The sequence below is a fragment of the Quercus suber genome, unplaced genomic scaffold (assembly GCF_002906115.3).
Source record: "Quercus suber isolate HL8 unplaced genomic scaffold, Cork oak 2.0 scaffold_238, whole genome shotgun sequence".
NCBI classification, from domain to species: Eukaryota; Viridiplantae; Streptophyta; class Magnoliopsida; order Fagales; family Fagaceae; genus Quercus; species Quercus suber.
The window spans coordinates 417375-431032 of NW_027069695.1; the positions used below are offsets into that span (position 1 = coordinate 417375).

The following is a 13658-nucleotide window of genomic DNA, read 5'->3' on the forward strand; positions in this document are numbered from 1 at the left end:
TAAAAGAAAAATATCAAAAAGCAAGTCAAGATAAAATTTGTTTCATCATCTTTCATATACATAATTAGTACAAAGTTTTATGAAAGAGGGTAGACAAAGCAAAAAAACCCTCTCTCTAAAACTCTAACCCTCTCTCTTATGTTGGGTTCTCTAAAAAAAACCTAGATTTGCAAGTAAAAAAAAAAAGAAAAAAAGAAGAAGCAATCTAGCAAATCCAACACCACAGCCAACTCACTAAACCATCAAATCATAACCTCACCAAAGTACCACCTCCAACACCACCACTGTTGTTAGCCACTGCCCAAAACCCTAGATTGGGAAGTAAAAACAAAGAAACAAGAAAAACCCTGCAAAAAAAAAAAAAAAAAAAAGCAATATAACAAATCCAACACCACAACCAACTCACTGAACCATCAAATCATAGCCTCACCAAACTACCACCTCCAACACCACCACTGCTGTTAGCCATCACCCAAAACCCCAGACCATGAAGCAAAAACAAAAAATAAGAAAAATGAAATCGTGAGATCAGCTGAGTAGCAGAGCAACCTGATTGTTTAGATCGGCTGAGATCGAAACAGCGGAGAGTGGTGGATTCAAATTTTCTAGGGTTAATGGATTTGTGGGTTCGAATTTTTTGGGTTGGTTTAAATTTCCTTATGGTTGGTGGGTTCAAATTTTTTGGGTTTAATGGATTTGCGAGTGTAATGGATTTCTAAGTTGGTTTAGTTTTTCCTATTGTGAGTTTTTTAGGATTTGGCATATCTGTTCCATCTATGGCTTCAAAAGAAGATGGAGAATCTTCTAGGTTCCTTCCCATAAAAAAAAAAACATGGGTTCCTTTTTTTTTTCCCCTTGCTATTAGGGTTCCTTTTTGTTGGTAGTATATATATCAAGAGGAAACCAATTATTGTGTTGATTGACCAAGATTTAGGTCATGATATGAGATTTTGGTTTGAAGATTTGATTTCTAAGATGGTGAGAGAGAAGTCGTTCTTCAATATGTTACATCTAATTCTGTTTCTATTGTGGCTTATATAATAAAGGGAATTTTTTAACGGAAAGGGTAGAGGTGAGTAATAGGTGTCTAATGGAGGTCACCTCATGTGAGTTAAGTGATAACTTTTAAACCATGGGTGGATACTTTTAAAACGGATCAAACCACTGGTGAGTAAAGTGTAATTTCCCTTTTTTTTTTTTTTAAAGGGAGAAGAGGAAGAGACTAGATGAAGAAGAAGAAGAAGAGACTCACATTTTTTTATTTTTTGGTTTTCTTTTGTGGAAACACTCAAGTTCTACATGGATTTTCATAGAAATTGAGTCTTTAATACTCGACTTGCTATAGTGAACTCAATGTTGAGATGTTGGTTTCTTACATAGTTTGGAAACGATACTAAGAGCATTCTCATCAAATGTGTTTAAAATGCTAAATGCTATTTTTTAGCATTTTTAACATCTCAAATCATAAAAACCCATCTTTATCAAGGGTGTCAAATCTTAAAAAGTTTAGCAACTTGCTACAATGAGGTTTTATTATTAACACCTCACACTGTAGCAAGCTGCTGCTATTTTTTTATTATTTTCTTTCTTTCCTTTTCACTCTCTCTCTCATGCTCTTTGTCCCTTCTCTCTTTCACTCTCTCTGCCTCTCTGTTTCCCTTTCTCTCTGCATCTCGAGTTTGTTGGTCTTGGGTGTGGCCGAGTTGAGTCGGCGTTCTTGAGACGTCATTCTTGAGTTGGCATGGTCGGTATTCTTGGCTAGGGTTGGAGAGGCTAGGCCGTTGGGGTGGTGGTTATCGGAGAGGTTGGGATGGGTTTTTGTTGCGATTTTGTGGTGGGTTCAGATCAGGGTGAGTTTGATTTATTTTGGGTCTGGATTTGGTTTTGGGATTGTGTTTTGGTTTTACAGTGTGAAGGAGGAAGGGGAGAGGAAAGTCAAGTTGCCGCCGTGGAAGAAGATGATGATGGGGGGAAGTGGTGTCTGTGTCCGTGGGTACAAAGAGGCAGAACTAGATTGGTGGTTGACGATGTCATCAAATCGAGTCTTCCATGGGAGGACTAAGGAATTATAATCTAATGGTTTGTTTTCGTGTGTGTGGGTGCATGCTACAAAGTTGAAGAAGGGATGAACTTTTTTTTGTGTGTTGATTTTGGCGGTTGGGGGTTGAGGTTGTGGCTGTGGGTGGTAGTGGCAGTGAGTTTGTTGTTAGTGAAAGAGATGAAAATGAGAATAATAAAAAAATTTTAATAAAGTGGTAAAAATATAAATTTTTTGATGTTGAGTATATTATAGAGTGGAGTCGAAATTTTCTGTTCCACACTTCCTACTTCACTATATACTCCACAAATAAAAATATGCTATATGTCCATCTAATTCATTAAATGCTAAATTTATACCTTCTATTATTTCAAATTACTAAAATAAATAAATAAATAAATAACCCATCATACTTAGGTAATTAAAATAATTGAAGATATAAATTTAACATTTAATAAATTAGATGAATGTATGATATATTTTTATTTGTGGAATATATAGAGTAAGAAGGATAGGACTGAAGATTTGGACTCGTGGGATAAAATTCATAAAGGTAGTTTTTGAGATTTTAAATGCTAACAAAATTGTTAAAAAATGAGTGTTATTTTGAGGGGGAAAAAAAAGAAAAAATTCACCTCTCCGTTCCCTTAACAGTAACACGTCCATCTCTCTCTTTCTCTCCTGCTCTCCTTCTGTGTCTCTTCTCTCTCTTTCTTTCTCTCACAGCCACCCCCGCCGATCTCAACAAGTTTTCCACCAACCCACGCCGCGCCGTCCACCATGCCGCACCGCTGACGCGGATGTGAACTCGCTCCTTTTGTCGCCGGGATTGCTATGCCACTGTTGTGGGCTGATTTTGGTGGTAGTAGGAAATTTCTTTTCAAACTTCCATGGCCAACCAAGCTCCTCCTTGAACAAATCTGCGTCCTTCAGTTTGGGTTGATTTTTGCAGTTCTTTCTCATGCGATGCTCTGTTCATCGTGATTTACTGACTTTGTTTGAAAATTTGTTGATTTTGTTTTTTTGGGTTAGTTTAGCCTAAAATTGTGCAGAGGCTCTTACTCCGCAACTGTTGTTTTGCCCAAACGGCACCAGGTTTGGATTCGGATTCAGCAGAACAACTCAAGTATCAAGAAGCCTCGCTCGTATCTTCATTTCAACACAAAAAACAGGTTCTCTCTATGAATCAAATATCATGAGGGCATTATATAGAGTCAGACCCATTATCCTTCACTCTACGCCTTCTTCTTTCCCTTTCACAGACCCACAAAAATGCCCATTTGGCCCTTTCAACTCCTTTACTCAAAAGAGGTTCAAAAAGCCAGTAATCTCAGCTCGAACTCGCTTAGAGGACAGAGTCAGAGACCCAAATCTAGACAAACTAATAACCCACCTCAAAAAACTCAAAACCATCCTCAATCTCCAGCAACTTATGTCAAACAAAAAACGTGGTCCCTTCGTTTCATTACAACTCATGTCCAGGTGGAAAAACATCGTTGGACTAAATGTCAACATAGGCACATTTATCAACAAATACCCACATGTTTTTGAGGTTTTTAAACACCCAATTAGGAGGAATCTTTGTTGTAGAGTTAGGCAAAAGATGAAGGCTTTGATAGAAGAGGAAGAGAGAGTTGTGAAAGAATGTGAATTAGAAGCTGTACAGCGTGTAAAGAAGTTGCTAATGATGTCTGTAAATGGGACTCTTGGTGTTCATGCTTTGAGATTGATTAGAAGGGAATTGGGTGTGCCTGAGGATTTTCGTGACTCAGTTCTGGCTAAGTATAATGCTGATTTTAGGTTGGTTGGGTTGGAGATAGTTGAATTGGTTGATAAAGATGAGAGTGTGGGGGTTGCAAAGGTTGAATTTTGGAGGGAAAAAGAGTATAGAGAGAAGTGGTTGAGTGAGTTCGAGACCAAATATGCATTTCCTATCAATTTCCCTACAGGGTTTAAGAAAGAAGCAGGGTTTAGAGATAAGTTGAAGACTTGGCAAAGGCTGCCTTATTTGAAGCCTTATGAGAGGAAAGAGGTTGTAAAGGTTCGAACTTGTGGTGGGATTGAGCAGTTTGAGAAGCGGGCGGTTGGGATTCTTCATGAGTTCTTGAGCTTGATGGTGGAGAACAAGGTTGAGGTTGAACGGTTAGCTCATTTCAAGAGGGATTTTGCTATTGAAGTTAATGTGCGTGAACTACTTTTGGAGAACCCTGGAATTTTTTACATTTCTACTAAAGGGAATGCACAAACGGTTTTTCTTAGAGAGGCGTATAGTAAGGGGCATTTGATCAAGCCAAATCCAATATATGTTGTTAGAAGGAAATTGTTGGACCTTGTCTTGCAAGGCTGTCGAAGTACTCGAGAACTGGCAGCTGAAAAGGAAATCAAGGAGCTGAGTAGTTCTGTGGGGTGTACAGCAGATGGAGGTAGGAGAAATGGTGACTGGGTAATCCCAATTTTGGAGAATTTTGACAATGAAAATCCCGATAACAGTGTGAGTGAAATCAGCAAGTAATAAGAGTTTACTGAATTCAATGAGAAAGGAAGTGGTGAAAGTGAAAATTGCATTGAGGGTTGAATCAAATAAGCCATATGATGGTCAACATTTATTCTCCAGCAAGTGTGTATATGTGAATAGGTCCAACAATGACCCATAATCTTGAATAGGTCAGATTGTGGCCATGGACGTCAAGAAGGTTCCGTCAGACAATGACCCACTCAAGAGTCAAGTAACTCACCTTGGACAATGAGTATGGTAAGTTTCATATTCATTAAAAATTCTCTGTCTTGATTGTATGCTTGTATGTGTGAATATGGCCTGGGTCTAGGATTTATTGATTGGTTCAGTAAACATATGTTTAGCACTGGAAGAACATTTGTTCATAATAAGCATTGGTTATCTCATGATATCTGCGTAGATTTTCCCTTGTATTATAGCAAAAGCATTTATCATTTACTTGAAAGTAGTCATGGTTCCTCCTGTATGCTAAATATTGCTATGTCTGTTGAAACTTTTTTTTTTTCTCTAAAGAAGCTTCAGATATATCCCTTGACATACTTTTTTGGGTATATTTCTGTCATGTTATTTGTAATAACTGCCCTACTTCAGAACAATGTGCAGAACCGAAAATCTGTTATTCAAAGCAGGTTAAATTCTTGGTCTATCTAGGCTTGTTGATTCACTTGTTGGAGAAATCTATTCTTTGCATATCTTACGGTGAATAAACTCTATCTCTGACTTATCATCTAATCCCGGTATTGGTTTATGCTTTATATTCTCAACCATTTGGGGGAATAGTGTTTGTGACAATTGATTTGCTCATAATAATAAAATTATATAATGTCTTGTTTCTTGTTTGGTTAGCAATAAGGCCCTGAAGTTTCTGCTAGTTTCCATCTACTTGCTGGAAATTCAATATATGCTTCTTCATGGCTATTTCATTTTTTGGTTCTTTGTTTGTATGTGAGGCTGTGAGCCCACTAGCTTAGAGTTATACAATTTTTGTTTATATTTGTCTGCTCATTATCATATTTTGGTTGTGTTTCTTATTGGTTGTCCAAATTTCTGAAACACTTGCTTGGACAGTCATTTTAGTGTTTGTGAAATAGAAATTCTATGTTCTGGTAAAGGTTCAGCTGTTACAATTTTTCAGATTTCCTTGCTCCCCGAATGCTTGTCTTCTTTCATACCTAGAGCCCAAATTGACCCTTGGGGTCGAGAATTGTGATAAACACCTGATGTGTAGACTCAGATAAATAGTTATGAATCATCCAACCTTGAGAGAAGAAAAGAAAATTATGAATTAATTGTATCCTTATCTAAATTCTTTGACAGTCCCTGCTATTCAAATGAAAAATGTATGATTAAAAACGGAAGTCTTCAAAAAAAGACCAAAGTCTTGAATTTCATTGTAAATCAATTTTCAATCCCTCACATGTTTTGTTTATCTGTTTCCATCTTATTATATTTGCTATCACTTTTATCATTTCATGTTTTCTTTATTTTTGAAATTTTTGGTCATTGTAATGTGTTGTGCAATAGCGGAAGCTCTAACATCAATTATTATGATTTGGGTTAGCGGAAGAACATTCACATGAATAAGAAAGTAAAACATCCACAAGAGACAACAATATTTATCATAGTTTGGCCAACTCCTTGCCTACATCCACAGGCAATGCCAACAAAAAATATCCAATATCAATGATATGGATTACAATAACTCTTAGCAAATCTCATGACACTCGCAACTCACGCAAACAACACTGACAAATCTCACCAACATACCAAACCTCTCACAAACACAAACTCACTATTCCAAAGTCCCAATACACCCAATGCACCTAATAACTCTCTCATAGTCGCAAAACAAACTCTCGACTCACAACCATTGGTAATTTTTCAAGCCCAAAAATCTGCCAAACTACTCTTTGAAGAAGCCCACTCATGTTTTTCTAGGAGTCTTCTTCTCTCCCCATGTGGGAGGAAACTTGGGCAAAAGCCACCAAACCCTTTGCAATAATGCCTATTTATAAGGCTCTAATCCTATTCCTTGATGGATAAGGAATACCCAATTGCTTCTTCAACAAAAAAACTTTTTTCCTTTTATGTCAAGGAGACTCAATATTTTCCCCATAAAGTAAATTCTTTGTCTTCTACACCAAGGAAAAAAGCTTTCCTTCTACATCAAGAAAACTCAAATCAAAATTAATTAGGAATTTGAGGTAATATCAACATAATGAAAGTGGTTTATGTCCAAAGTCCCAACTAAAGAACCAATTTGCTACTATTTTTTTCTTCGAAAGTTTCTAAAGAAAACTTGGTAAGCTTGCCAAGGAGCCATAGTTCAAATGGCATTTCCTCCTCTCACAATTGTGGGTGGAGGGTGTCGCAAGTTCAAAGCTCACTAGTTGCATGAGTAACTTAAAATTAAAATAATAAATAAAAAGAAAGAAAACTTGATAAGCTCGATATTTTATGCCTTGGCATGACAATTACTATGGGGGAGATCTCATCTAGAAATAAATTGACCTCTCTTTACTTAGAAAAGGCTATATGACTCGCACATTTAATGGATGAAATATTAGATGGAATGCTAATACATCTATCTGCCAAAAAAAAAAAAAAATCGTTTACATGATTTGCCAGAGTTGATTTAAGAGTTCCAAATATCTCAAGAATATACTGAAATAGTTTGATTTGCTGTTTCCTTTCTTTCCTCTATTTGACTATGAAAGTGAGGCACAAATTTGAATGAGAATCATTTTATGCATTTTGGACACCATGCAAATTATTTGAGCTAGTTTGGATGGATTAATGATGTGATGTTGCACATACTTATTCATTTCTGTTCTGATTGGAACTGAATTATGATAGGAAGAAGATATAAGACGAAACAATTTTTACCTCCTCAGTCTGAGGCCCAGAGAATGGGGAAGATATAAAGAAGAAAGACCAAAATTTAGGACGCTAGGGCAGCCAAGGAATATATTGAATCATTGATTTAGTGCCAGTATGTGCGGAATGATCATTCTAAATAAGTTAGCAAAAATTAGGTCATAAAAAATTTGATTTTGATTGTCAAATTGTGTATAACTATTTGACCACCAAAAAACCATGTGTTATTGGAGAAGCTAAAACTAAAATTTTTGCAACTTTTATACCAGTTTACTGTAGTAAGTTGTTAAAAATAAAATACAATATTTTATTAAAATTATTTCTCTTTCTTCAATTAAAAACTCAAATTTTCTCTCATCCTTATTATTGTAATGAGTTGTTTATATTATTTTAAATGATGTGGTAAAAATATAAAATATTTGATGTTGGGTGTATTGTAAAGTGAAGTAGTATAAATATATAAAGTAGTTTTTTAAGGTGCTAAAAGCTAAAAAGTTTAGCACTATTATTGTAAATGCTTTAACTTCCAAAAAAAAAAAAAAAAGCCTAGTATTAATTTTTTTTTAATGTATTAAGAAACAATGATTTTGTGTATTTATAATTTGTTAATACTATATGGATGCTTATTTGGAGTTTTTTTTTTCTTCTTATACTCCACCTCCCTCAAATGTAAAATCCTGTGTCCGTCCTGGATTGTATATGTCTTTTCACTTTGTTTTCTTCTTCTTCATTCTGAAGCCGTGATCTTTTCTGATAAATGGCATTAAATGGCTTCTTGAGTTGAATATCCTGTTCTTGGGCCATCTGAATTAAAGGAAAAGAGAGAGAACAAAAGTGATGTTGCTGACTAGCTGATTGCAGCAATCTAATTTTTCTTTATTGGATAATTAAAAGAAGCATGCAGTATATAGAGGCAGGAATGACAAGATTAGTTGTGTTAATCCAAATATGACACAAGCATGTTATGTCTCAATTCATAGCCTGTTAACTTCGTGTTGCTGTCGTGTTAAATTTTTTCACCTCTACTTGTATTACCTATTTCCTATAGAGTAAATGCATATATGGATGCATACAACCATGACATGTATCCTTTTGACAAATCATAAGATAACTACATGTGTTAGAACTTAGAACTCTATTTCTTATTTTCATTTGAGTTATTGCCTATAATTTTCTAATAGAGCCCATATGAGAGCAATTAATTTCTCATTAAATGTTTCAGGACAATAAATTTCTCTTCATAAACTTCCATTCTCATTCGAGCAACCTCATAATGAAGACAACAATAGTTATTACTTCTTATTAAAGCTTATTATTAGGGCAATAAATTTCTTCCATAATGGTTTTAAGACAATAAATTTATACTCATAATTTCCCTAGTTTAATATCTTTTTTGGCATCTTTTTGTCTTCTATTCCTATTATCATTGTCATTTGGCCTACCTTTTATTGAAGACAATAAGGCTATGTTTGGTAATAATTTTTGTTTTTTATTTTCAAAAACTTATTTTCGGAAATAGGAATAAAAAAAATTTTCTTATATTTTTGAAATAAAAAACATGTTTGGTTAGTTGAAATTTAAAAGATAGTTTTTTGAAGAAAAAAAAATAAAAAAATTAGTTGTTACTAGGATTTGAACTTTAATGCTAATTTATTAAATGAGATAGATTCATTAAATTAAATGTGTGTTTTCATTAATTTTTGAAAATTAGAAACTGAAAACAGTCTTTTGTATGCTTTTAGCTTTCTTCACAAATTGAGTTTTAAGAACATTTTTTTTTGGGGGTCAATTTTGGGTTGTCAAATAAGTTTTTTAGTTCCAAAAATAGAAAATTATTTTTAGAAACAGAAAATAAGGGAAAAAAACAGTTACCAAACATACCCTAACTTTCTCTCCATAAACATTTTAGTAGCCAATGTGAAAGGGGTAAAAATAAAAAACCTTAGATGACATCTCTTACTCTTACAGCTTTTCATTTTTTATTCCAATAAAGTTTTAAATGCCTAAACACTTCTCTTTTATTGTGTTTGTAGTTCTGTCTCTCATTCCATAATCATGAACTTTTTTTTTCCTATAACTTTTCTAATATTGATTGTAGAATAAAGGTATTTTATTTTTTGGTCAATGGGAAGATTAATTTCTCCCACGCACTTATTGAAAATAAATTTCTCCCATAAACTTCACATCATTTCCCATAAAAAAGTTAATTTGCATTTAATACATGGGGTGGAAGAATTTGAATTTTGAACAACCTTTGTGTACCTACAACTTGATAACCTCAACTATAAAAGTAGAAGGAAAAAAATGAATTTCAAGGGCAACTAAATATCTTTTTTGAGCACCAAAGAAATGAAATCGGTGTGTTTACGGATGTTTTGTATGGTCAGTGTAGCAGTGGGTCGTAGGTAGCACAAAAACAAAGAAGAAAATAATAAAAAAAGGAGGTGAGGGTCGTAGGTAGCAGAGGGTTGTAGGTAGCAAACAGCAGAGAAGAAAATATTAGAATAAGGGGGTGAGGTCCACTCGGCGGCGCTGCTCAGGGGAAAAAAAATACTCAGGGTTGGGTAAGAGGGAATGGCTCCTACCTCGAGAAGAAGGAAAAAAAGGTGTTAAATTGTTAAGAATATGTAAAAAGTGCTCTTAATTCAGGGTTTAGATAAAAATCAATTAAAACTTGTTATTTAATATTTATTATAAAATTATTGTGAAAATAATATTATTAAAATAGCACGAAAGATGATCATATTTAAGATTATTTTAGATGGGATTAAACAAGATTATATGTAATTTTTGTTTTTTGGCCAGGTCAAGGGGTTCAACGGCCTGTACTGGTTGTAGAGCTGCCCCTGACTACCAGTGCTGGCTGCCTCTAGATCAGCCATCAGTGTGCAGTAATCTCTCTCTCTCTCTCTCTTTATGTTTGAAATGTAAAGTCTGTTTTGTGAATAACTGAGACCAAACTGTGCATACCAAAACAAGAAAGATCCCGAGTGTGTGTGTTTTCATAATTGTGTATTTTGATTCAACATAAATTATTATTTTCACTAAAAAAAACTATTATTTTATTGCCATTTTCACCTAAAAATCTACTATCTTATATTATTTTTATATTTTATATGTTTAAAGTACTAAAATGAGTTATTTGTTCTTGGTCTATCTAGGCTTGTCGATTCACTTGTTGGAGAATCTATTCTTTGCATATCTTATGGTGAATAAACTCTATCTCCGACTTACCATTGAATCCCGGTATTGGTTTATGCTTCATATTCTCAACCATTTGGGGGAATAGTGTTTGTGACAATTGATTTGCTCATAATAATAAAATTATATCCTGTCTTGTTTCTTGTTTGGTTAACAATAAGGCCCTGAAGTTTCTGCATGTTTCCATCTACTTGCTAGAAATTCAATATATGCTTCTTCATGGCTATTTCATTTTTTATTTTTTTGGTTCTTTCTTTGTGTGTGAAGCTGTAAGCCCACTAGCTAGAGTTTTACAATTTTTGTATATAATTTGTCCGCTCATTATCCTATTTTGGTTGTTTTTCTTATTGGTTGTCCAAATTTCTGAAACACTTGCTTGGACAGTCATTTTATTGTTTGTGAAATAGAATTTCTATGTTCTAGTAAAGGTTCAGCTGTCACAATGTTTCAGATTTCCTTGCACCCCAAATGCTTTTCTTCTTTCATATCTACAGCCCAAATTGACCCATGGAGTCGAGAATTGAGATAAACACCTGATGTGTGGACTCGGATAAATAGTTATGAATCATCCAACTTAAGAGAAGAAAAGAAAATTTTGAAATAATTGTATTCTCACTTAAATTCTTTGACAGTCCTAGCTATTACAATGAAAAATAAATAATTAAAAACTGAAGTCTTTAAAAAACGACCAAAGTCTCTTTCAATTTCCACCCAATTTCTTCTTTCCAAGTGGGCTTCAGTTCCCTTTGAATTTCGTTGTAAATCAATGTTTAATCCTTGACATGTTTTGTTTATCTGGTTCCATCTTATTATTTTTGCTATCACTCTGATCATTTCATGTTTTCTTAATTTTTGAAATTTTTTGTCATTGTAATGTGTTGTGTGATGGCGGAAGCTTTAACATCAATTATTATGATTTGGAATTAGTGGAAGAACATTCACATGAAGAAGAAAGTAAAACATTCACAAGAGACAATAATATTTATCATGGTTTAGCCAATTTCTTTGCCTATGTCCATGAGCAATGCCAACCAAAAATATCCAATATCAATGATATGAATTAGAGTGACTCTTAGCAAACTTCACGACGCTCACAATTCCAAGGTGCCAAATCCAATACACCCAATAACTCTCTCATACTCACAAAACAAACAAACAAACTCTCGACCCACAATCATGGTTAATTTTTCAACCCAAAAATCTACCAAACTACTCTTCTAAGTAGCCCACTCATGTTCTTCTAGGAGTCTTCTCCTCTCCCATGTGGGGGGAAACTTGGGCAAAAGCCACCAAATCTTTTGCAATAATGCCTATTTATAAGGTTTTAATCCTATTCCTTGATGGATAAGGAATACCCAATTTCTTCTTCAACAAGAAAACCTTTTTCCTCTCATGTTAAGGAGACTCAATGTCTTCCACACCAAGTAAATGATTTTTTCAACACCAAGGAAAAACCCTTTCCTTCTACGTCAAGGAAACCCAAACAAAAAATAATTAGGAATTTGAGTCAATATTCAACATAATGAAAGTGGTTTATGTTGAAAGTCCCAACAAAAGAACCAATTTACTATTATTTTTTTTTCTTCAAAAGTTTATAAAGAAAACTTGGTAAGCTTGCCAAGGTGCCATATTTCAAATGACATTTCCTCCTCTCACAAGTGTGGGTGGAGGGTGTCGCAAGTTCAAAGCTCACTACTTGCATTTGTAACTTAAAATTAAAATAAAAAATAAAAAGAAAGAAAACTTGATAAGCTCGATATTTTATGCCTTGGCATGACAATTACTATGGAGGAGATCTCATCTAGAAACAAATTGACCTCTCTTTACTTAGAAAAGGATATATGACTCGCACTTTAAATGGATGAAGCATTAGATGGAATACTAATACATCTAACTGCAAAAACAAAAATCGTTTTCATGGTTTGCCAGAGTTGATTTAAGAGTTCCAAATATCTCAGGTATATATTGAAATAGTTTGATTTGCTATTTCCTTTTTTTCCTCTATTTGACTATATATGTGAGGCACAAATTTGAATGAGAATCATTTTATGCATTTGGACACCAAGAAGATTATTTGAGCTAATTTGGGTAGATTAATGATGTGATGTTGCACATACTTATTCATTTCTGTTCTGATTGGAACAAAGTTATGATAGGAAGAAGATATAAGACAAGAAACAATTTTTACCTCCTCAGTCTGAGGCCCAGAGAATGGGGAAGATATAAAGAAGAAAGACCAAAATTGTGGACACTAGGGCAGCCAAGGAATATATTGCTGCTATAAAAACATACTATAATACAGAGCTTTACAGAGGTGCGCAGCTTGTCTGAACACAAACTTTAGGCTGCAAAAACTGCTTCTCCGTCTTGGTTAAACGAGCAGTCTGTGGGTCAATAATACTGCACCTAAGCATTCGTTCAACTTTTGGTCAACTGAGCAGTCCCTGCATTGTCAATTTGTCGACGGGTCAAAGGAAAATCAAACAGATAGTCATACAGCATGCTATATTGCTATGCCTACGGACCCTTTTCTTATAATACAGTATTGAGTGTAATTATGTTCATGATAGCTGGCTTGTGTATTTCATTTCACTTTGTCTTCTTCTTCATTCTGGAGACGTGATCTTTTCTGTTAAATGGCATTAAATGGCTTCTTGAGTTTAAGATCCAGTTCTTGGGCCATCCGAATTAAAAGAAAAGAGAGAGAAAACAAAAGTGATATTGCTGGCTAGCTGATTGCAGCAATCTAATTATTTATATTGGATAATTTAAAGAAGTATGCTGTACTTAGAGACAGGAGAAAAGATTTGTTTATGAAAATGTTGTAAAGGCGCACTGAAGGATGATAGTTGATATCTAGTAGAAGAGCGAGAGAGAGATATCTCCCAAGAGAAATGGAAGACTCTTGTATTTAGGAAAGACAATTCGTGTTTGCGTGTCGGGATTGTGTCGTGTCAATTATGATTTTTTGACTATATAAGTCAACACTAACCCAACAAGTTTATTAAGCGAGTCAAGATTCCTTAA

General features: G+C 34.4%; 1 protein-coding gene across 5 annotated transcripts; it reads left to right on the forward strand.

Moving 5' to 3' along the window:
* The first annotated feature begins 2639 nt into the window (after positions 1–2639).
* LOC112001586 (protein ROOT PRIMORDIUM DEFECTIVE 1) lies at positions 2640–13295 on the forward strand. 5 transcript variants are annotated; one of them, XR_010631731.1, is made up of 4 exons: positions 2640–2976; positions 3134–4790; positions 10236–10321; positions 10592–10767. XR_010631731.1 is itself a non-coding variant. In XM_024033759.2 (2 exons), exons 1-2 carry the CDS (start codon positions 2873–2875, stop codon positions 4548–4550), a joined length of 1521 nt encoding a protein of 506 aa, XP_023889527.1. In that variant the 5' UTR covers positions 2640–2872; the 3' UTR covers positions 4551–5199. The 5 variants fall into 5 exon arrangements, 1 of the variants encoding a protein (XP_023889527.1); XR_010631732.1 differs by lacking the exons at positions 10236–10321; positions 10592–10767 and adding an exon at positions 12779–13295; XR_010631733.1 differs by lacking the exons at positions 10236–10321; positions 10592–10767 and adding an exon at positions 12788–13295.
* The last annotated feature ends 363 nt before the right edge of the window (positions 13296–13658 follow it).

Coding starts and splice junctions, on each gene's coding strand:
- LOC112001586 (XM_024033759.2), top strand. CDS start 2,873: ATGCCACTGTTGTGGGCTGATTTTGGTGGTAGTAGGAAATTTCTTTTC. Junction 2,977..3,133: donor ATCTGCGTCCTTCAGTTTGG/GTTGATTTTTGC, acceptor AAACGGCACCAG/GTTTGGATTCGGATTCAGCA.